Source organism: Mobula hypostoma, chromosome 8 (genome assembly GCF_963921235.1).
Source record: "Mobula hypostoma chromosome 8, sMobHyp1.1, whole genome shotgun sequence".
Taxonomy (NCBI): Eukaryota; Metazoa; Chordata; class Chondrichthyes; order Myliobatiformes; family Myliobatidae; genus Mobula; species Mobula hypostoma.
Window position 1 is genome coordinate 17,119,651 of NC_086104.1, and position 24,803 is coordinate 17,144,453.

A 24,803-nucleotide genomic window follows, 5' to 3' on the forward strand; every position below is an offset into this window, starting at 1 on the left:
CTGTTTCTACCTATCACCTTACAGCTTCTCTTTTCTCCTGCCTCCCCACCCATTTACCTTCCCCCTCATCTGGCGGCTTCTTTTCAGTCCTGAAGAAGAGTCTCGGCTTGAAACCTCAATTGTTTATTCCCCTCTGTAGATGCCTGCCTGTTGAGCTCCTCCAGCATTTTGTGTGCGTTACTCCAGCAATAGCTTGATACATGACTTCCTCTCCAGTGTTCTCCAGCACTAAGAACAAGCTGTAAGATCCTGTCATTATAAGTGATTTACAAATCCTTCATTTATATGTGTGAGGTTAACTTTAAATACGCAAAATATTTTGATGTGTACAGAAATAATATGAGGCGAGACCAAAATTTTTGTTGTTACCTCCTTTTATTTCTTTGTCCTACATGATCATGCATCACTATTTTTCCTTTTTTGTGAATTAGAGTTTGCTATCTAATCATTGTTTGATACTTTTGGACACCTGTGGTTTGTCGTTTATATTAATAATGTGGACGAGAATGTGGGTGGGAACAGAAGCTTGCAACAGAATCTAGATCAACTGAGAAAATAGGCCAAGAAATGGTGAATGGAATTGAGCTCAGATAAGTGCAAAGTGATTCATTTTGGGAAGTTAAACCAGGGCAGAGCATACATGGTGAATGACAAGGCCCTGGGGAGTTTTGCAGAACGCAGAGAACTAGGGGTACAAGCACGTAGTTCTCTGAAAGTCGTGACACATTTATACAAGGTAGTGAGGAAGTTAAATCATTAGTTGGGGTACTGAGTACCACAATTAGGTAGTCATAGCTGTTTAATACGTTAGTGAGACTGCAGCTGTAATATTATGTGCAGTTCTGGTTGCCATACTATAGGAAGGATAAGATTAAGCTAGAAAGGATGCAGGAAAGATTCAGAAGGATTTTCTTGGGATTGGAAGGCTTGTGTAATGAGGAGAGACTGGATTGACAAAATTTAGAGGAAAATTGAGGAGAGACAATGCTGGCATTTGGGACTGGCTCAGGAAGGCACCTTGGTTGGCATGGATGAGTAGGGCTGAAGTGCCTGGTTGCATGCTCTAAAACTAACCTTGCCAGTCAAGGACTGCCAGAGTTTCCTCATGGCAATAAATGCAACTTAAAATATTGTCCATCTTAAAATATTGTCAAACCTTAATTCATCGTCAGAAATGACAAATATAGTGCATCTGATGTCAGTTACTTAGAGTTAAACTCACAGACCAGCACTTTTTTTGTATTGGATCTTTCTGACTGTGCTTAGTTTTCCCAGAACCTCTGCAAACAACTTCAGCTGTACAAACTCACTTTGATGGCATTACACTTGAAGGGCACAATTCAACATCAAAACACTTGTGTAAGATACTGTGATGGTTTGTTATATGTTGAAACATTTCTGAAGAAATGGTAGTTAGGAGGCCAGTAAATTCCATGAAATATTCCTTGCAATATCTGTTTGATCTTAAAATCATTAAATTATTTTCTGTGTTAACTGGAAACAAGTTTCAGTCCATTTAATTTCTACCAGTTTTTTTTTGGTCAAGCTTTTTTGCTTAATCTTTCAAATTCTTGTTTGCAGCTCTAAAATATCCAAGGTAGAATTTGGGAAAAATAATACTTAAGATAAAAAATTTGTTAGTCATGAAGAATTTTGATAAAATTACTGTTTACTTGAATGTTTAAAATAGTTAGCCCAATACAATCAATATGTCCTGTCCATATTAGTTGTTTTATATATTAAGTTCATTTAGTTGGATAATTCCAAAGTTATGAAAGAAAAAGATGATGGAAGTACTCATTTAAGAGAGAAACAAAGGTAAAGTTTTCAATTTTTTTAAACTTTTCATTGAAATCGAGGTGTTCAGACAAAACAATTTTTTTAGGTTCAGAGAAAAGTTGATTGAGCAAAAGGGACAGGCTAGTAGGATGGAATACATGTATTAATAAGCTGTGATCCTTTCATTTTTATTGTATCATCAAGCGTTGTAGCTCTATCTTAGATTTTATCTCTACACAATTACAAAAGCTCCTCTGTTAAAGAACTGCAAGTGCAAATGTATGAAATTTAGTGAAACTGAGACCTCATTGTACTAATTACTATTTTTGAAAGACTGACAGTGACATTTTAAATATGTGTTAACAGCTATGTTTTCTGGTTGGACTTTGTCTAGCATTTTCTTGCTTTCATCCCCACTGTGTGCTGTCAGTTGTGAGCTTGTAATTTTCATATACTCTTTCTCTCTCTGTCCTTTTTCTGCTTTCTCCTGCTTCAGCGTTTCAGCATGGAGGGACTCTCAAATGTCATTCAGAATGGCTTTCGCCAGACATTTGGAAGCTCAGGTGGTGAGAAACAGGTGCCTTATGTTCCCTTCCAGTCACTTCTTCATGTGGTTGCAACGTGCATCTTTTGTGATTGTGTACTGGGTGGATGGTGTACATTTTTTTTATTAAACTAGTGAAACTGTCTGATTTGCACCATAAATTTAGCAGAAAACAGAAAAGTTTCATTTTTTATAAGTTAAGTGTGATTCAAGGCAGTCTTTTACACTTGGGCATTCTCATGCTGTTTTGCTTTAGTAATTGCTGGTCCTTTCCTTTGATGAATTGAAGTTCTAGTGATAATGTACATGTGACAAATAAAGCTAATCTTTAATAGCAACCAGCAATTTATTGGTAATGTATAAGGAACTAAGCTCAAACATTTATAAACTGAGAAGGAATTGATTAGGATAATTAATTTAGCATTTTCATGTATTGATCATATAAATTTCTTTAAGGGCATTGGAACAAATAGGCTTTATGAATTGCTTTATCAACATTGCAGGCCGGTTGGTCACATTTCTATGAAATGGTGCCACCTATAGGCAAAGAATTCAACAAGCCTTGGGCAATTTGTTCTCTACATGATCATGAAAGAGTCCGTTTAGGCCTAATTGTGATTCATGGCCTTCGTTCTTAATCTAGAAGAGTATAATTACCAAGCTACAAAACAAATAGGACAAAAGGCAAGAGTCCTGGGCTTCAGTAGTTTGCATTATTGTTCAGTAAACATTCCATTTGAATTTACCAACCTCCTGAACCTCCACACACATTAGGTCAAGGTCTCAAGATCATGATTTGTCATAATAGAATGTTACTGCTGACTTTGATCGGAACCATTTCAATACTGTATCTGCACCTGAAGCCTGATTGGCAGGATTTGAGCAAGGAGTTCCAGCTACAATAAGCTTAAGTTTAGGGGGCTATATCGTATTTTAAGAGAGGTTGGAGATGAGCAAATAGGGTAAAGATGGCAAATTCCAAGAACAGTGAAGAGTATCTGAAGACAGAACCACTATCAACAAAATTAGTACAGGTATCTCCTGCATTGCTTTCTGGTTATAAGTATTTGCCCTTTCAGAGTTCACAAATTGCTACCCAGAAATTTGAGATAAGGATATTGAGATAAATTAGTACTTGTGGAATTTGTGAATAAAGGTAAATAGATAAACCATTTTTTTAAACTTACATTTCTTTGTGCATGTACAGATGGCACAAAGATGGCTAAGAAAATTGAAATACAGATCGTTAAGTAAGAATGCAGCACCAAACCTCTGTAACTCAAGAACTACCAGTATTGATATTGTGACTGTACCTTTAGCTTTCTGTATTTTTAAAGTTTAGAATCATTGGGACAGAGACATTAATTCAGTAATAAAATTCGTCAGCATACGTTCATTGAGTTATACGTTATGTCAGTGTGGGATCCATGTAGAATAACAGCATAAACTCAGGCACGGGAAATAATGGACTCTAATCTTAATCCATCAACCACTGACCTTCTAGCAAAAATGGTTAATAGATTTAATGTCTATATACAAGATGGGGACAGGTTTAGATATTGGAAATTGGTCTTAATGTGCTGATATAGATGGGAACTGTTATTGCACAGAAAGCAACAAAGGAATAAACAATATCCTTCTCAGGATGACAGGCTCTGGTATGTGGGCTGCCAGCTATCTATTATCTGTATCAACAATTTGGTGCAGGGAATGAAATTTCCTCATTAACTTTCTAACTAAGATTAGCTAAGGTCGATACTAATCTGTGTCTAATTTGCCATCCATTGCAACTTTTGCAATCTCAGCTCTCAGCTTTTCCTACTTAGACCCTTATATGACCTGGAGAATGTGTGTTCTTAAAGGAATATTTCTCCTGTTCAGAGGAAGAAGATTCGGGCAATTTCTGTGGTTTGGCATGTTCCATAGTTCAGCACCAGTCAGGTCCTAAGGGTGCCAGTGTGGAGATTCAATTAATTATAACGTAAATGACTTCCACATAAAACAAGTAGTTAAAACTAGAGGACATAGGTTTAAGATAAAGGAGAACTCCAAGGTTGTTGTGGGAGGCAAGGGAAGAGATTGATGGGGACATGAGACTGCAGATGCTGGAATCTAGAGCATAAAATAACTTCTATATTCCTCCAAAGATTTTTTTTCCCCAAGAGATTTAATGAACTCTAGAAGTTTTAAATCCTCCAAGTGAGATAATAACAAATTGGAGACCAACAAGCGCCATCCCCCTTTTCAAGAAAGGCAACAGGGAAAAGCATGGAGTCTGTAAACCTGTAAGTCTAACATCAAAGATTGGGAAGATGCAGGAGTAAGTTCTGAGGGAGAGGATTAATGATGATGTGGATTGGCAGAGTGGAGTTTAGAAGGATGAAGTTGGGCTGGGTGGGGGCAAGGGTAGAACTCATTAAAATTTACTGAATATTGTGAAAGGCCTTGATAGAATGGATTTGAAGAGGGTGCTTCCTATCATGGAGGAGTCTAGAACCATAGGACATTTTCTTGAAATAAAAGGACATCCCTTTAGAACAGAGATGAAGAAGAAGTTCTTATGCCAGAGTGTTGTAAATCTGTAGAATTCATTGCCACAGATGCTGTGGGCCAAGTGAGTGGTTATATTTACAATTGAAGTTGATAGTTCCTTGATCGATAAGGGTGTCAGAAGTTACAGGAAAAAGATGGGCAAATGAGGTTGAGTGCAAATAATAAAATCAGCTACAGTATTATGATCGTATGGTGGAACAGACTCAATGGGCAAAATGGCATAATTCTGCTTGGTCTTATGAGCAAGAGGGACTATGAGGGTGGCTTATTCACCCAAAGAGAAGTAAGTAACTGGAATGCATTGGCTGAGAGAGTGGTTGATACTGGGTCACTGACAGAATTTAGGTAGTGTCTCGATGAGCACTTGATTTACTTGGGTACGAAGGGTTCTGGACCAAGTACAGGACAATGGGGTTAATGTGGAACACTAATACTCAGCGTGGATGAGTTGAGCCAAATCATCTGTTTTCATGGTGAATGATTCTATGGTAGTTGAGAAAGGCATTCAGATGAGAGTTAGTGTAACTGGAAGGAATATTGTTTCTTGGTTTTAGTGAAAAAGGTTAGCCTAAATAATTTAGCATGGACCTAATTGGGCACATGGTTGACTCCTGTGTATCATAAGGATTCTAGTATTCTGTTTTTGCATTCCATACTTGATGTGGACTTTAGTAAATCTGTAAGGGAAAAGGTAAAACTATTGGTTTACAAAATTACTGAATTTGCATTTGAAAAGGTAATTTGTTCACATTGAGAAAATAAAAGCCTTTAATCATTTTGAACAGAACACCTCTAAAACTTCTATAGTCAAAGGAGTACAAGCCTACCGATCAGATAACCTTGTAATGTAACCTTTTTAGATTGGGCATTATTTGTACTACTCTATAAGGATGAGGTGGTCTGCTGTTTGAAAGAACATGGCAATGGACCTATGAAAGAAGTGATTCCTATCTAGGCAGGTTTTGTTGCAAGATTCGTGAGGAATTCTTGATCTTCTTTAAGAAGCATATAGTTTCCCTGCAGTGAATCCTTTGTTCTTGATTAGAAATGAAATCATCTTTATGGTGCTGTAGTTAATGAGGTCCTTTCTTCAGTGTCCCATGTATAGGTAAAGTACAATTGCCTCAGAGTCTAATTATTCTATTTTCCTAAATGTTAGCAGAAGGCTGATAGATCCCATATGGGTGGTTACAGGAATGCAGACTATGGATTTACATTAAACCTCAAGATGGTGTATTCCTACCCTAAATATAAGACAGGGGTGACAACTGATAGTCATATAGGAACTGACTTTAGCTTGCTTCCTGCCCCCCTCCCCCCCCATATTACACAGAACTAAATCACTGATTTAAAGAGAGATGACTGCAACTCAGTTCTGATTGGCATATCACAATATAAAAGATCGCTTGATGGCTCAATTTTCAACATTTAAGAACTTGAAGCATAGTTTCATATATTCCTCTGAAGTACTATAAATTTCACAGAACTTTTTCAACCATCTGATCACATCTCATTCTTTATTTTCTGTGTTCCATTTAAATCACTCCCACATTTTCTGTGATGTGCAATGTATAGGAATGCATCTTCTAAGAATATTGTCTGTCTTTTGCTTTGCTGTTCAGCTTGAGCGGTAATTATGATATATATTAGTTATTTACTTCTGTGGCTTATTGATGGACATTGACCGTTTCTAGCATGTAAATAAAAAAAGCATGTAATGGAACAAAAAATTGGACTTGACCCCACCCTCTATTCTTTCCTTCCATTGGTTTTAGCCTGTAGCCAGTGGAGATGTACAGATAGCTGGTGTAAATCTGTCTCTTGTATTAACAAATGTGTATGAATGACAGATCATTATTGTTTACTCTTTCTAACAGTATTTGACCACGGTCATTCCTTATGAGAAGAAGGCTGGACCCCCATCTGTAGAAGATCTTCAAATTTTAACAAAAAGTGAGTAAAGATCATTTTAAAAAATGGAGTTCACCATCAGGCTAGATTTAACTTTTAAAACATTGAGGAAGATTTCGTCAGTCAATTCTAGTGAATAACACTACAACCTCGATATAACAAACTTGTTACTTTGCAGTTTCAGTACACTGTAAGAGATATAATATTGCATTCCTCTGGGTATGCTTTATTTCATTGCGAAGTAGAGGACACAGTCTAGTCTGCTAATTATTATCACATGAGGTTTTCTAGCTTTATTAGAATGTATTAGATTTACAAAGAAGAATAATGGAATAAACTAGGCAAAATCATAGCAAATGGATTGTTTAATGTTGGACGGTGTAGAATCATGAGAATTCATACAGTAATTTACAAAAGAGTTAGGCACATGTATATAGCTGGGTGCCTCAGAGTTTTGCACAGTACAATATATTATGTCTTTCCAGTTACCAAATAACACTTATGACTGAGCTACTATAAACCTAAGCACTCTTATTTCTGTTTCTTAACCACCACCTTATTTTAACCAATATGCAGTATTTAGGCAATCTACCACACACACACACACACACACACACACAGTGCCTATAAAAAGTATTCAAGCCCCCCCCCCCCACAGGGAAGTTGTCATGTTTTATTGTTTTACAAATTGAATCACAGTAGATTTAATTTGGCTTTTTTTTTTGACACTGATCAACAGAAAAAATGAGAACAGATCTTTACAAAGTGATCTAAATTAATTACTAATATAAAACACAAAATAATTGATTGCATAAGATTTCACCCCCTTTAATATGACACACCAAATCATCACAGGTGCAGCCAATTGATTTTAGAAGTCACATAATTAGTTAGATAGAGATCACCAGGTACAGTCAAGGTGTTTCAATTGATTGTAGTAAAAATACACCTGTATCTGGAAGGTCCAGCTGCTGGTGAATTAGTATCCTGGCAAAAACTACACCATGAAGACAAAAGAACACTCCAAGCAACTTCGCATAAAGATTATTGAAAACCACAAGTCAGGAGATAGATACTAGAAAATTTCCAAGTAACTGAACATCCCTTGCAGTACAGTTAAGTCGATCACCAAGGAATGGAAAGTATGTGGCACAACTGTAAATCTGTCTAGAACAGGCCGTCCTCAAAAACTGAGTGACCGTGCAAGAAGGGGACTAGCGAGGGAGGCCACCAAGAGACCTATATCAACTCTGGAGGAGGTACAAGCTTCAGTGACTGAGATGGGAGAAACTGTGCATACAACAACTGTTGCCCAGGTGCTTCACCAGTCGCAGCTTTCGCACAGTACTGTACCCAAGTGCCTAAGACTTTCGCACACTACAGTATCTGGGGACCCGTACTTCATCACATCAATGTCTGTAAATGATATCTGGTGAAAGTTAGTGTGCAGGGATAGTCGGTGTGCACCTTTCTACAATTATGTGGGATTTTATTACTACAGTGATTTCTGCATATTCCCAGAAGAATGTGACAGGCATTTGTTATACTAAGGAAGAGACAATAGATTCTGGGAAAGGATTGAGTGGAGAGAAAAGGGGTTGAAGTTGTGGAAATCTGTTGAGACAGTGAATGCACTTGTTTTTTAAGTACTTTAACATTGGTAAGGGGACTGAGCTATCTGTATGGAGCCCTGTCATGGAAATAGCACTGACACACAGGAGAAAGAAGGGTTCCAAAATTAGGTAAATGTTAGTACAACTTATATTGTGGGTGTTGAATTTGTCCTCTGACATCTGTGTTATTTTGAGGTCACCCTGAATAACCAGAATATTTTATACTCATTATAGTGGTCTATTGTATTTTTATTGCTTAGTTACTGCATTGTGTTAAAATGCATTCAGTTAAATCAGTGATAACTCTTAAAATAACAGATAATCTCCTCAGTTCAGTAGCACTTACATCCTCTGTGATGAAGAACTTTGAGAGGTTGGTGATAAAGCACATCAACTCCTGCCTGAGAAGTAACCTGGATCCATTCCAATTTGCCTACCGTCACAACAGCCCCACAGCAGGTGCCATTTCATTGGCTCTTCACTCAACACTGGAACATCTGAACAGCGAAGATGCTTACATTAGGAAACTCTTCATCGACTATTGCTCGGCATTCAATACCCTCAAGCTAATCAATAAGCTTCAAGATCTTGGCTTCAATACCTCCTTGTGCAACTGGATCCTCAATTTCCTCATGTGCAGACCCTAGTCAGTTTGGATTGGCAACATCTCCTTCACTTTACATCGCATGCTGTCGGAGCAGTGCTGCCAGGATAATCAAGGACACGACCCACCCAGCCAACAGACTTTTCATCCCTCTTCCCTCCGGGAGAAGGTTCAGGAGCTTGAAGACTCGTATTGCCAGATTTGGGAACAGCTTCTTTCCAACTGTGATAAGACTGCTGAACGGATCCTGACCCAGATCTGGGCCGTATCCTCCAAATATCCGGACTTGCCTCTCGGTTTTTTTGCACTACCTTACTTCCCATTTTTCTATTTTCTACTTATGATTTATAATTTAAATTTTTAATATTTACTAATTTTAACTATTTTTAATATCTTTAATATTTAATATTTGTAATCCAGGGAGTGTGAAGCGCAGAATCAAATATCGCTGTGATGATTGTACGTTCTAGTACCAATTAATTGGCGACAATAAAGTATAAAGTACAATCTCCATGAGCACAGGTGCACAGCTTCAATGTCATATTCGGCCACTGTTGTATCATGTTATAACACCAAAAACTTTGGAAAAACTTCTATAGACGTGAGGAGGAAAATATACTAGTATATTGATTAATCCCTCAATGATCAATCCTCATCGAGTTATCGTAGGTGCAAAGGGTAAGCAGTTTCAAGTTCCTGGGTGTCAACATCTCTGAGGATCTATCCTGGGCCCAACACGTTGATGCAGTTACAAAGAAGGCACCACAGCAGCTATATTTCATTAAGAGCTTGAGGAGATTTGGTATGTCACCAAAGGCACTTCCACATTTCTACAGATGTACCATGGAGAGCATTCTAACTGGCTGCATCACCGTCCAGTGGGAGGTGGGCTAATGCAGAGGATTGAAATAAGCTGTAGAAAGTTGTGAACTTGGTCATGGGCTCTAGCCTCTACAGCATCCAGGACATCTTCAAGGGGCGATGCCTCAAAAAGAAGGCAACCATCATTAAGGACACCCATCACCTAAGACATGCCCTCTTCTCATTGCTACCATCAATGAGGAGTTTCAGGAGCCTGGAGGCATAGACTCAGTGATTCAGGAATAGTTTCTTTCCCTCTGTCATCAGATTTCTGAATGAACATTGAACCCATGAACACTACCTCACTAATTAATTTTTCTCTTTTTGCACTACTTAATTTAACTTTTAATTACTGTAATTTACAGTTTTTATTATGTACTGCAATGTACTGCTGCTGCATAACAACAAATCTCATGACATATGCTGGTGATGTTAAACCTGATTTTTATTTGTGGTTACATCATGATCTGGTATAGAAACAGAAATGCCCTTAAATGGAAAATTCTAGAAAAAGTAGTGGATACAGCTCAGCCCTTCACAGGTAAAGCCCTTCCCACATTGAACATACCTACAAGGGGTGCTGTCACAGGAAAGCAGCATCCATCATCAAAGAGCCCACAATCCAAACCCTGCTCTCTTTTTGCTGCTGCCATCAGGAAGAAGGTACAGAAGCCTCAGGATTCATACCACCAGGTTCAGGAACAGTGTTTACTCCTCAACCGTCAGGCTCTTGAACCAGAGAGGATAACTTCATTCACCTTCACTTTCCACATCAGTGAACTGTTTCCACAATTTATGGACTCACTTTCAAGGACTCTTCATCTCATGTTCTCGATTTATTGCTTGTTTGTTATTATTTCTCTTGTTTCTTGAATTTACTGTGTATGCCCTCAAGAAAATGAATCTCAGGGTTGTATATGATGATATATATGTACTTTGATAAATTTACTTTGTACTTGTGTTTTGAGTATTACATAACCTATTATGTTACACATACATCTGGTAGCATTGTGGCATGGGATAAAGCCTTGTGAAATTGGCAAACAGAAATGCACAGGGAAATGCACAGCAGGTAAGTCAGCATCTGTGGGGAGAGAAAAAAAATTAAAACATTTTACCTTCAGTGATCTTTCATTGAAACATCTTTCCTCAGAAGAGAATTCATGGACCTGAAAGTTAATTTCATTTGTCTCCACAGATGTTGCCTGATGTGCTGATTGTTTCCAGATATTTTGGTTTTTAATTCTAGTTGCAGGATTTTTCAACATCTTTTTATGTAATACAGGTTTCCCCCGCCATCCGAAGGTAGAGCATTCCTATGAAACGGTTTGTAAGCCAAAATGTCGTAAAGCAAAGAAGCAATTACCATTTATTTATATGGGAAATATTTGTGAGCGTTCGCAGACCCAAAAATAACCTACCAAATCATGCCAAATAACACATAAAACCTAAAATAACAGTAACATATAGTAAAAGCAGGAATGATATGATAAATACACAGCCTATATAAAGTAGAAATACTTCTCCACAATCATTACTGAACTGTTCTCCATAGCGAAAATCTCACGCAAGTGCTCTCGGCAGAAAATCTCACGCAAGCGCTGTTGGCAAAAACACGGCGCAAGCGCTCTCCAGTAATCTTTAAGCTATGAAGCTGCCAAATCATACCAAATAACATGTAAAAATACACAGCCTATATAAAGTAGAATTAATATATGTACAGTGTAGTATCACTACCGGAATTGGTTCAGCGCTGAACACACTGATGATGGTGTGTTAGACTGAGTCGTCGCAGGTTGGGTGGTGCAGTGGCCCCCACCCTCCAGGCCGCCGAGCGATACATTGCCGCGAGGCATGCAGGGGTCAAGCAGTAGCCGGGAGGCACACAGCACATCTTTAAGAAAAAAGTCGAAATAAACATGCTAATTAATTACGTGTCGGGCGGCACCTAATTAATTAGCATGTTTATTTTGTCTTTTTTCTTAAAGATGTGCTGTGTGCCTCCCGGCTACTGCTGCATTCTCCACGAATCGGTACAGTATCTGTCCGCGGCCTGGGTGTTGGGGTGGTGGGACACTGGGGTGTCATCTCGTCGTCTGTTTCCATTACAGCAGGCAGCTCATCTTCTCCTGTGACTTGCCTGCCTGCCTCAATGTCGAAGGTCGAGGTTCGTCATCTGCTGTGGCTGATGCAGAGGGCTTGCTTGACTGCTGAGCCTCGCGCATTTTTTCTATCATACAGTTCTTTATAAGGACTCAAACCATCCTGTAAATATCCCCTAAACCTACGTACCCTTTCAAAATTAAAGTCGTACTTTATCATTGCAGCGAAAATCTCACGCAGTTGCTTCACGTTCAGTTCGCTACTGCATTCGGTTTCGATTGTTATCTTTTCTTCTTCCAATTGCATCAGCTCTTCATCTATCAGTTCTTGGTCATGGGATGCCAAAACCTCTTCAACATCATCTTCGTCAGCTTTCACAAACCAAACTCACTTAGCCCTTACTTCGTTCACCACGATCAAAACGCTTAATTATGGCTAGTTTTACGCTAAGTGTAACACCCTTACGAGCTCTTTTAGGCTTTTCCAATACCTTTGAACTCATCTTGCAAACGGCTGCTCACAGGCACGTGTTTAAGCAATGCCGGTGAGAATGCTGTTCCGAATCCGGGGAGAGTGGCTGCTCGGTGCGCTGCCTTTTACCGTGCGCCGATTTTTTTGCGCACTGATTTTCCCCGTGCGCTGCTTTTTTTCGTAACAGTGAAAACACCTTCTGAAAGTGAAAACAGGGTATTAATGTAGGTCTTTCGTAACAATGAGGTTTCGTAAAGGGAACGTTCGAAAAGCGGGGGACACCTGTACTTCAAAGAGTCATAAGATCATTTGGATTTGAAAATGTTTTGTAAAATAACACCTCATCTGTGACCAGCAAAGATATGAACATTTCTGTCAGGGCTCCAGCAATCACCTCCCATATCTCACATAACCAAGTCCCTGTAACTTTGTTTCCATTGCAGTTTTCTACCTTTTATATAAGTATGGAAGTCTAATGACTCCTTTCTCATGATGATAATATGTTCTAGATTTTCACTACCATCCTCGAAGAACACCCCCAATTACATTGTCCTTCTCCTTCGTTAATATAGATGAGAAGTACATTTTTCAGACTTCACCTCCATCTGCTGGATCCATGCACAGATAGCCACTTTGATCCATGTGCCCCTTACTCTTTCCCTGGTTACTGACTCTCTTGCCTTAATGTACTTATAAAATGCGTTAAGATTTTCCTTAATCATGTCTGCTGGTGATATTTTATGCCCTCTCTTTGCCCTTCTAGTTCTTTTTGGTGGTACTCTACATTTTTTGTTCTCCTGAAGGGCTTCCTCTACTCTGTTCTCTATTTTTGCCATTTGCTTCTTTGTTTTTCTCTTTATCCAGCCCCCTTTCTCTTAACATCTGAGGTCTCTGGACCTTGTCTTTACCTTTCACTTTTATGGGAACGCTTTAGCCCTGAACCCTCATTATTTCATTTTTGAATGATTCCTCTATGTCAGATCTAGACCTTCCCACAAGAACTGTTCCAAATTGTCCGTCACTGACACTTCAACCACTTGCAGAGCTGAATTCCCTAGTACTTTTCCATCTTTAGTCAGGTTTTCTACAGACTGGCTCAAAATTTTCTTGTCGATGCACTTGAAAAATTCCATCCCTTTCTGTACCTTTCACACTAAAGTAAATACAGTATGTGTTGGGAAGCTGAAACCTCCAACTACTATAACTATTGCTCTTTTATAGTTACATTCGGACACATCTCATTAGCGGGGCAGCAGTATGGTCGCATTGTTTATTCCAGGGACCAGCTGATTGTGTTTATGCCGGCCGGTTTAGCGAACAGAGGGGCGGATATCCCTGCTGAAATCTGGAGGAAAACACACAGAGGATGCAGTGGGAGATCAAAAAGGCGAGGAAAGAGGACCGGGTCGAGACAACAGAGACTTATGGAGAAGAGGCGTTATAAGCCGTGTCTTCCCTGTCTCATTATGGGCAATGTGAGATCGCTGGGTTATAAAATGGACGAGTTGACGGTGCTAGCCAGGAGTCGGAGAACATTTCGGGAGAGCAATGTTATGTGTTTTATTGAAACGTGGCTGCATGAGGACATACCCGACCAAAACTTTTCCATGGCAGGCTTCCGGACCGTTCGGGCTGACCGGAAGTGCACTGAGAGTGGTAAGCGTAAAGGAGTTGGGGGCTTGCTGTTCTGGTTAACAACGGATGGTGCAATTCTGGCCTTATTATGATTGAGGAACGTGTTTGTAGCCCGGATATTGAACTTTTTGCTGTTGGACTCCGGCCATTTTCCACCGAGATACAACACTGGGTATCATGGGAAGTTGTGCCTGCCTGTGGCCATCGAACTTTGCAGCTCCTCCCGTGGAGGGTCAGACACCCTGAGCCAATAGGCTGGTCCTGGACTTATTTCCATCTGGCATAGCTTGCATATTGTTGTTGATTTTTGTATTGCTATAATTATGCTCTGTTCTTGTTTGATACAGCTGTAACGAAACTCAATTTCCCTCGGGATCAATAAAGTATGTCTATCTATCTATCTATCATATGTCTATAATTTGTCCTCGTATCTGATTCTCTGCTTCCTGCTGACCACCCCCCTTTTTGTTCCTCACCTCTATCCTTAAAGGTTTATTTAAAGAGGGTTCTTGGATACCCTTATAACTACACTAACATACTCTTTAATGAGTATGCAATGCAACCTCCTTTTCTTCCTCTGCACACTTGAGAATTCTATGCCACAAAATATTGAGTTCTACTTTTGTCTAAATCCCTGTGATAGCAACAAAATCATATTCTCAAGTGCTGATCAACACTTTTCATGTGCCTTGCTTGTCAGGCTCCTTGCATTAAGATAGATGCAATTTAGCCTTGCATTACAATCCTCCCCAAAAGCACTTGTAAAGCTCTCTTCAATAATAATGTAGATCCAGTGATCTGGAAATTCAAAGCCCTTCCTCCTGTATTGTCCCTTTAGCCACACCTTTAACTAACCTATTTGCTTGTTCCTATACTCTGTAGCACAATTTTATAATTTCCTCTATCATGTTAGGCATCATTATTATTGAAACCTGTAAGTAGAAACCAATGTACTTTTCCATTAGATTTAAACATGGGAGATTCCAGTCGAAAGTCATGGTACTTTTTACCCTGCCTGATTTTGTTTTCCCTTTGAAATGCAAAAAAAAGAATGGAATGGAGTGTAAAATGATTATCAATTTATTACTTTAAGGTTTGCAAAACCACCCACAATGAAATTAGAATCCATCTCTACAACCTTCAGTCTTAAAAAAATATACAAATGCTAAATCTGAATCTACTGATAGCTTGGTAGATTACGAATAGTTTTTCCAAGTACAAAACTAATTTCTATAGGTATTTGTGCTTCATAGTCCTCTTTCTTTTATGCCTCACTATAAAACGAATTTTGAAAATCTAATTGGCATTCACTTTTAGTTCTCCAGGCAATGAAGGAAGATAGTGAAAGAGTGCCAACCTTGTTAACAGATTACATTCTTAAAGGTAAGTGTAAATTTTCTTCTGCATCTTTCGCTGATGGGTTTGACTGACAGGTGCTGACCTGTGCTGATCCATACTTTCATATTGGCTTCAGTATCTTATTTCAGTGTCTTCTAATTTACTTCAACTGAACTTATGTTTGAAGTGTAGTTGTTGCAAACTAGTTTTATTCAGTGCTTGCCCGTATTGATATCCCTAAATATTAATAAGATTTCAGCACTATGAATTCTATTATCACCACCGACTATTGCATTCATTTCTAATTGCAGGTAGAAGTTATACAGATTTTTCTGAATTTCTTGGGCAGCATAGGGTAGATTCTGTTTCCAGAGTGAGAATTTGTTGATTCTTTGTAGAAACACCATTGACTCTTGTACCTATCCAAGAGTCTCATAAAAGACCCTATTGTATCTGCCTCCACCAACGTCGTTGGCAGCCCATTCCACACAGTCCGCACTCTCTGCGTAAAAAAAAAAACAACTTACCCCTGACATTTCCTCTGTACCTACTTCCAAACACCTTAAAATTGTGCCCTCTTGTGTTAGCCATTTCAGCCTTGGGAAAAAGCCTTTGACTATCCACATGATCAATGCCTCTCATCATCTTATACACCTCTCTCAGATCACCTCTCATCCTCCGTTGCTCATAAGGCAGGCTCCCTAATCCAGACAACATCCTTGTAAATCTCCTCTATAGTTTCTACATCCTTCCTGAAGTGAGGTGACCAGAGCTGAGCACAGTGCTCCAACTGGAGTCTGACCAGGGTCCTATATAGCTGCAACATTACCTCTTGGCTCTTGACCTCAATCCCACAGTTGATGAAGGCCAATACACTGTATGCCTTCTTAACCACGTAGTCAACCTGTGCACCAGCTTTGAGTGTCCTCTGGACTCGGACCCCAAGATCCCTCTAATCTTCCACATTGCCAAGAGTCTTACCATTAGTACTATATTCTGCCATCATATTTGACCTACCAAAATGAACCACCTCACACTTATCTGGGTTGAACTCCATCTGCCACTTCTCAGCTCAGTTTTACATCCTATTGATTCCCGCTGTAACCTCTGACACCCCACCACACTATCCACAACACCAACCTTTGTGTCATCAGCAAATTTACTAACCCATCCCTCCACTTCCTCATCCAGGTCATTTATAAATATCACAAAGAGAAGGGGTCCCAGAACAGATCCATGAGGCACACCACTGGTCACCAACCTCCATGCAGAATATGACCAATCTACAACCACTCTTTGCCTTCTATGGGCAAGCCAATTCTGGATCCACAAAGCAAAGTCCTCTTGGATCCCATGCCTCCTTTCTTTCTCAATAAGCCTCGCTTGGGGTGCCTTATCAAATGCCTTGCTAAAATCCGTATACACTATATCTATGTGTTTAGTCACATCTTCAAAAAGTTCAATCAGGCTTGTAAGGGATGACCTGCCTTTAACAAAGCCATGCTGACTATCCCTAATCATATTATGCCTCTCCAAATGTTCATAAATCCTCCAACAAAAAAAAAATGAGTGTAGTGCCGATTTGCCTACCAGCAAATCTATTATTGTAAATTTATCTTCAGCTTTTTTTATTGCGGGCTGATTCTAAACATGAGATATTTATCAGTGAAGATTTCAAAGGAAAATAACCAAAAGAAGAGCAGAGCAGGAAGATAAATGCATCTTATTATTAATTGTGCCCAAGAGAGTTTATTCCACCTTCATTGCAGTGAATATTTAGGAATGTGTAATTTAGTACTGAATGAGTGACATATTACTGGTTAAATATCTGGACATTTGTACCGCAGGTTTGGGTGGATAGGGTGATAATTGTTTGGGATATTATTATTTGTAATAGAGAATTCCTTAATCTAATAAGATGAGGAACTACAAAAAGGATTAGTAATTTTCATGAAAATTTTATCAGAAGTTTTTGAAATGTTAGGGCCATGTTGTTCTTGTATTTCCACTTGCATTCTATATAGCCACAAGTTGAGCAAACTGCACCCAAAGTGTATGCTCTCTTAGTTTCTGGAGGTTCAAGCTCTTCGTGTAAGCCTGGTCTTTCCTCCACAGCGGCCTGCATCCAAAAGTGAAGGCAGAACACGGGTTTTGGTGACTGACTGCAAGGTCTCCAACCAGTGTTCACAATATCAGATAGAAGCCCTTGTCTAAGTAGGGACATCTTCTCACTATGTCCAGCAATTAGGTCCTAGCCTCTTCTTCACCCAGGAACAGATTGCATCGAATTATTTGAAGCCCATAAATTGCAAAACTAAAATCATATGTTACATGTTGTGTGACTTAATTAAATATTAAATCTTTGTCATAAGCCTTAAAGCTGTACAGCATTGAAACAGGCTCTTTGTCCCAACTGGTTTACGCTGACGAGGTTCTCATCTAAGCTAGTCCCATTTGCTCATATTGCTTTAAACCTTCCCGATTGATGTATCTGTCCAGCTTCCCTTTAAATGTTGTTAAGTGCCTCAACTATTTGGTACGGAGGATTGCAATGGCTTTTAGCGGGTGAAGCAATTGCGCTATTAAAGTAAAAATAGAGTTAATCCAATGTGGTGACAATTGGATATTAGTGTTCTCAGCACGCTGGACTCTTCAGCTGCCCAGGTCAATTTAACAATTAGATGGTATACCAGCAGAGAGATGAGGGATTCATTATGGCTTTGTTCCACTCTATGCACATACGCTTCTTGTTGCATAGCAGTAGTTTTGTGCCATTATGAGGCCAAGTTTTGCCTTTCTTTCTGATTTAGAGTTAGGACCCTTGATCTTAATAGCGAATCATTTGTAAATGGAAAGATGCTATATGATACAAATAAGACTTGTCTTAATTCACCCAAGCCAATTTAATAACAGTGGATTGCAATTTTTTTCCCACTGCATTTGCCTCAGGTTTTCTCTTTATGTTCCTTTTTGATTTTTGTTCCTATTAAATTTAAATCTAAATTTTCTTTCCTTTCCTCTCTGACTTTGTTTTGCTTTTTTGTTGTGCTACCATTCGTATAAAGGCTGGATTGACTGAGGTTTGTGCATACTATCTGCACCCCAGATGGAAATGGGTATTTGTTGTAATCAGTACTTGTATATTTGTGCAGTTCCTAGCATTTAGTATCTTCACTCCTTAAAGGTTCACTGGTTTCTGAAATCATGGTTGATTACGTGGTGGTTAGTTTAATAAAGGGGTTCATGCATGTCTGTCTCTTCACCAGAACCCTAAAAACTAATTAACTACCTTTTAACCAGTCCATTTGTTTCATATAATGTGTATCATTTTTAAAATTTTGGTTTGTTAATAGATTCATTTAATTGAAATACTGCTGGTGGAATGATGTTCATTACAATCTGAAATCACGTGCATGTTATTGATCATCTGGTTTTCTTTTCTTCACATGAATGTATCTCCCTGTTTTTCCTGCATGCATGGATGGGACACAGATCTTTATTGATGTTTGACTGGTATGAAATGAGAACTGGGAATGCAATTAATTAGAGCTGTGATAATCCCCCTAATCTTTGTGAAAAGTGTTTCCTCATTTTCATGTAAACATACCTGCTAATTTGAAAAAAATGCAGTGATAATTGGAAATTCCTAATAATGTTTAAGACCAGTTAATTAAAGAAAATACAGCCAAATGTAAATCACAAAGGCTGGAATCTAAAATAGTTTCCTAATTCTGCTTCAGGTATTAGCACAAATACGGCATTTTAAGGATCTGTGCTTTTTAAAATAAATTTTAAGGTCTCAAATATATTTGTACATTCAAGGAAATCAAAGGACATTTGTTGAACGATCTGTTTCCTGTTTGAGGCTTTCTAGCATTAGGTCTTCATTGGATGGGAGGGTGAGGGGGATTAGTAATGCAAGGGATAATTCCTTTATAGGTTTATAATTGCAGATGTTTAATGACAAGCGTCACAACCTATACCTTGTACCTGTTTCTTTACAGAACTTTTCAGGGATGGAATTCTTTCTTGGTGAAAATAGAAGTGGCTGTTGTGAAAAACAGAAGTAGATATTTAAAACCTACTCTTTCACCAGTGCATAAATAATAGACATGTTTCTTTAGGTGTTGTTCTCCAATATCTGGGCCATGTTCCCTCTACAAGAAAATATAATCGTGTAAACCACTTGGCCCCTACAAGCCTTCCACGTTCAATATGAAAAATGGCTGATTGCTCAGTCCTTAACTCCTCTCCTTATAGCCATCAATTCCTCGATCTTTCAAAAATATGTCAATCTCCTCTTTAAATATTTCAAATAATCCAGCCAAAACAACTCTCAGGAGTAGAGAAGTACAAAGATTCACCACCCTCTGCAAGGAGAAATTCAGTTTTCAGTGACCAACCCTTTGTAATTACATATGTCCCATTGCTCAAAACTTCCCACTAGTTGAAGTATTACAACATTTATCCTATCAAGCAACCTCCCCCGCATTCTTCTAAACTCCAGAGTAAAATATCTAACTTCACTAGATGCTTGTGATAGGATAGTGATCTGAATAGGCTACTGAATTTGTTTTAGATTACCTCCAATACTAAATGCTCCCTTAAATAAAGGGACCAAATCTGCGGCAGTATTCTAAGTGTGGCCTCACCAACTCTACTCTGTACAGTTGTAAAAATGAAAATGAACAGCTGCAGGCGACAGACACTTGAAATAAAAAAAATGCTGGGAACACTCAGCAAGTCAGGTGATGTCACTGGAAAAGGAAGCAGTTAACATGTCAGATTCTGGACTTTTCATTATAATGATACTTCCCTATTTGTAATCTCCTAACTCCTTCAATAAAGGCCAATATGCTATTTGCCACCTTAAGTCCTTGCCAACTTTTCATGATTCGTGTACATGAACAGCTATATCCCTCAATACTCCAAACATAAGTAATTTTTCTCCATTTAGGCAATAATCTACCTTTAGATTTCTCTGAGTGAAGTGCATGTTCTCATGTTCCCACATTAAACTTCATTTGCCAAGCTATTGCCCACTTACTCTATATTCTGTTACTGAGACCAACTTTAGTGTCATTGGCAAATTTGGGTTACCTTATATTTAAATAGTAAAAGTCTGAGGGCTAAGAACTGATCCTTGGGGCATCCTTCCAGCCTTAAAAAGAGACATCTATTCCAACTCTGTCTTCTATGTGATTAAAAATTAGCTTCATTGTCATATGTACTACGTCGAAATGTTGCAACAGAGATCTTATCTGATTTTATTGCTTCAAATCAAATCAGCGAGGATTGTGCTGGGCAGCCCACTTGTGCCACTACGCTTCCAGTGCCAACATAGCATGTCCACAACTGTACATCTTTGGAATGTGGGAGGAAACTGGATCGCCCAGAGGAAACTCATGCAGTCATGGGGAGAACATACAAACTCCTTACAGACAGCGCCAGGAATTGAACCCCAATCGGTGATGTCTGGTACTGTATAACAATGTGATAACTGCTACATAACCATGCCACCCCGTTTTCAGTCCATGCTCATGCACTTATGAGATCCTAAGTGTTCAAGAAACAAAGTACCTAAGATGAATTTCATGATTAAAAGACTAGTAAGCTGTGTCAATAGAAGTAGAAAGTTCCAATGTAAATCAGTAAACAAAAACTGAGATCTCTATAGGGAAATGTGAGATCATCTTTGGATCCAAAAAAAAATTGTGTCCAGTTTTGGTGACTTACTTATAGGAAAGATATAAATAAGGTTGAAAGAGCGCAGAGAAAATGTTGCCAGGACTTGACCTGAGTTATAGGGGAAGGTTGAAGAGGACTTTATTGCCTAGACTGTAGAAGATTAAGGGAGATTTGACAGAGGTATACAAAATAATCAGGGGTATAGATAGGGTAAATGCAAGCAACCTTTTTCCACTGAGGTTGGGAGGGACTAGAGCTAGAGATCATGGGTGTCATGGGTGGAGGGTAAAAGGTGAAATGTTTAAGGGGAACATGAGAGGGAACTCTCTCTCCCCCCCCCCCCAATTGGGTGATGAGAGTGAAGAACGAGTTGCCAGATACGGGGGCAACTTCAACATTTAAGAGATATTTGGATAGGTACAAGGATGGGAGCTGTATGGAGGGCAATAATGGTCCAGGTGCGGGCCGATGGGACTAGGCAGGTTAATGGTTTAGCATGGACTAGGTGTTTCTGTGCTGTAGGGTTCTATGGCTATAAACACTAAATGGTTTTTTTGTATATTTATAAACAGTGTATAATTTTCATAATTTCTCAAAAATGTGCTCCCTCTGGTCAAGGCAGAACTAAAATATTCACTTTATGTAAGGAGGATGTGTGAGAATGACAGCTGTTCCTCAAAGAACAACTGTCATTTTCACAGACCGTACACCATCTAGAAGTCAAAATCTTTATGGCATAAAGAAAAGGACAAATACTTGGGGTTCCAGGTATCTGAAGCTCATTTATTTATCATCAAACCCATCTACTTTGCCAACAACACAATGAAGCTCCACTTATGTCAGACTAAATAAGTTTAAACATATATAGAAATCAGTCATCCATTAGCTTCATCCATTTAGTCTTCTATTGAATAAAGACCATGTGTGCACAACTCAGAGACAGAGAATATTGTGTTCTGGCACCAGCATTTATTTCAAGGTCCTAGGATATAAAATAAGTTTTTTTTGCATTAATTTCAGTTGAATGACGATTTTTTTTTGCAGCTAATGGATTAAGGAATTCATTATGGACTTTAATACTTTCATATTGTGTTTTTTTTTCTGTGTTGTTCTTATGCATGCACTACCCATTTACCTGCCCAGAATGACACTAGAATGTTGAACAAGGAAACTGTACTCAGTGTGTTCCTTGTTGGTCTTTTAAGTGAACAATACCAACAGAATGGCTGAAAATGTTTCCCATTTCCTTTAGCTTTTTTTCCAGTGTATGCACACCTCCTCCACTTCGTTTCCAGCACCATTCCTTTTCCAAGATGAATCATTGTTATATAATTTTCTGATTTTACAAATATGTTATTAATATGTTTTTATTCTTTTTGCAGTGCTCTGCCCAACTTAAAACCAGCAACTCGCCTTCACATCAGACAGGCTTCAAGACCTCATTCTGCTAACTCCTGTGAAGAAGGAAAATGTTTTTTTACCCAGAAGTCCTTGTGAACTAATCTCCCTTCTTGAGCATTTTGCTTAGCTTTCCTTCATTTAATCTAACTTGTCCATGGAGAAGTAGTTCAATCAGAGACGATTTCCATATTCCCACCCCACCAAACCTCTTTACCCATTTAACAAACAGTGTTAGGCAAGCTAGTTGCAGGTACAGATAATAGCACCATGCCCCAGCTGCTGTTTTTATTAGAGCATAGAACAAAAGAATGCCTGTACACTTTTAAACATGAGTATTGTATTAGCAGTGTAATATCTATTTTTACAATGTGCAGAATCCAGAGGTTAACTTTTTATCATTGATGAAACTGTTCAAGAAACAGTGGATGTAAATAGGTTTGTTTTAACCAATCCATAAGCAGTAAATCTGTACCTCTATTATTCCAATTCAGCTAATTTTTAAAAAGGGAACAAATGGTTTAACTGCACCACTGAGACATCTCCTCTTCTCTCCCCCCCCCCCCCCCCCGGAGATTGTGTCTCCTTTAATACAATGCTCACTTTCTCACTTTTTTGGGGTGTTAAATGAGTGCAAGGTTTGAAAATGTAAATCATTGTGTTGCACTTGATTATAGATCAAAAAGAATTCTGTAAATTTGTGTGATCTGTTTTTGAATATTCTCCCATAGTGTTTAGATTTAATAATGGAGGAGTTAGTCTGCCAAAAACATAGCTTCTTCCATCTCATAACTTGTTAGATTGAGAAATACCAATGTTTATTAAAGAATTTCTGGCATTGCTCTGCATAAACTGAAATGGACTGGTCTTCCTGTCTGTTCCTTTCAAAATTCATGTGTCTTTATGTTATTTTCTAATGGAAAAAGTAAACTTCCCCCATGGATCACTTTGAAAGTTAATTTTTATTTGAGGTGAAGACATAATTACTTCAATGAGTGTTAACTGAAAGCTGAAGGATCAAGACTGAGTCTTAAATTCAATTGAGTATTAATATGCTGCATCAAGGTCACTTTTGTCCAGAAAAAGGAAGTTGACTGAATTTACAAAATAATGTTGACTTCATCAGGATACTAATCAGTATAAACTGGGCCCAATGAGCAGGATTCTGTACAATGGGCTGTATTGTAGAATGTTTTGTACTCATTCTGTGTCTCAATTAATTTAACGTACTTTTCTGATTTATGCTAATCATGTGCAATCAATGTTAATAGGTTTATTAGCAGTCTAGTTAAATTATATATTTCTTAATGGTGGATATAGGAGAATATTATTGTGTAGGTGCTTAGCCCATGTGTTAATTGACGGCAGCATGCTGATCATGTTTGTAAACTGAGTATGTACCGTGAATTCATTTGAGATACAATAGAGATAATTTTAATGTTTCATTTGTCCTTCTTGTCTCTTACTGCCAAGATTATCAACAAAAACAGTACTAAAATCTCCAAACATGAGGGGGAAACCAGTTCACACTATATTGAACTCCACTGCATGCAGCAGTTTTGTGATGAGAACACAATTTTGGTACAGTTGCTAACGTTTTTGGCTGAAAGCTTCAGTGAACTAACTGCTGCATGCAGAGCAGAGCAACATCATTACACTGTACCATCATGAGATTTACAGAAATGGATGGACATGGAATGAAGCACAGGAGGCAGAACTGGCAAATGCACGTCATTATGGTTGCATGAGCAATTTTTGGAACTATGCTGAAACATAGCGCCTTCTAACAGTATCTGCAGATTCTGTTGAACCAAGCATGCCTGTGTGTACACATTGGTGTTGTAGTAATACTCTTGTAACTTGGTATTGTTTTATTAGCTGGGAACTAACTGTCTGTGACATGAGAATTTTTTTCTAATTTTAACCTAGCACATTGGTCTTTTTAAGTGGTGATAGTTTTAATTTGTTTATCGTATATCTTTGACAGTTTGTAAGGTTTGTGGCAGTAATTTTATTTCATAATGGAACCATTTGAGAAAAAATAAAAACTCGATTTACACATTTTGTGGCGTGAACAGTATGCATACTTCAGTGTATTTTATAAATACAGATAGCAAGAAATGTCTCTGATGCAGTATTGCGATTGCTCAAGTCAACTATGATGTTCCTCCCAAGCAGTCATTCCCTTAATGGAGCATGCCTGTGTGTGACTTTATTTAATGTGGGGAGGCTGATGCACAGGTTGCCATCACACAGTACTTGATAGATCGAGATCAGGATCCAGTGGAATGGCATGCAAGATGAC

At 38.5% G+C, this 24,803-nt stretch overlaps 1 protein-coding gene across 4 annotated transcripts in view; it reads left to right on the top strand.

The window, feature by feature from the left end:
- LOC134350389 (fasciculation and elongation protein zeta-2-like) overlaps positions 1-24,562 on the top strand; it is a 128,737-nt gene extending 104,175 nt beyond the window's left edge. For 2 of the 4 annotated variants that reach the window (XM_063055521.1, XM_063055522.1), the window contains exons 6-9: positions 2,276-2,356; positions 6,754-6,829; positions 15,392-15,457; positions 22,483-24,562. In XM_063055521.1, the coding sequence (XP_062911591.1) occupies positions 2,276-2,356; positions 6,754-6,829; positions 15,392-15,457; positions 22,483-22,499 (240 nt within the window). In that variant the 3' untranslated portion in view covers positions 22,500-24,562. Of the gene's footprint in view, positions 1-2,275; positions 2,357-6,753; positions 6,830-15,391; positions 15,458-18,477; positions 18,493-22,482 lie in introns of all 4 variants that reach the window. The other 2 variants (XM_063055523.1, XM_063055524.1) reach the window with 2 other exon arrangements.
- Positions 24,563-24,803: the final 241 nt, after the last annotated feature.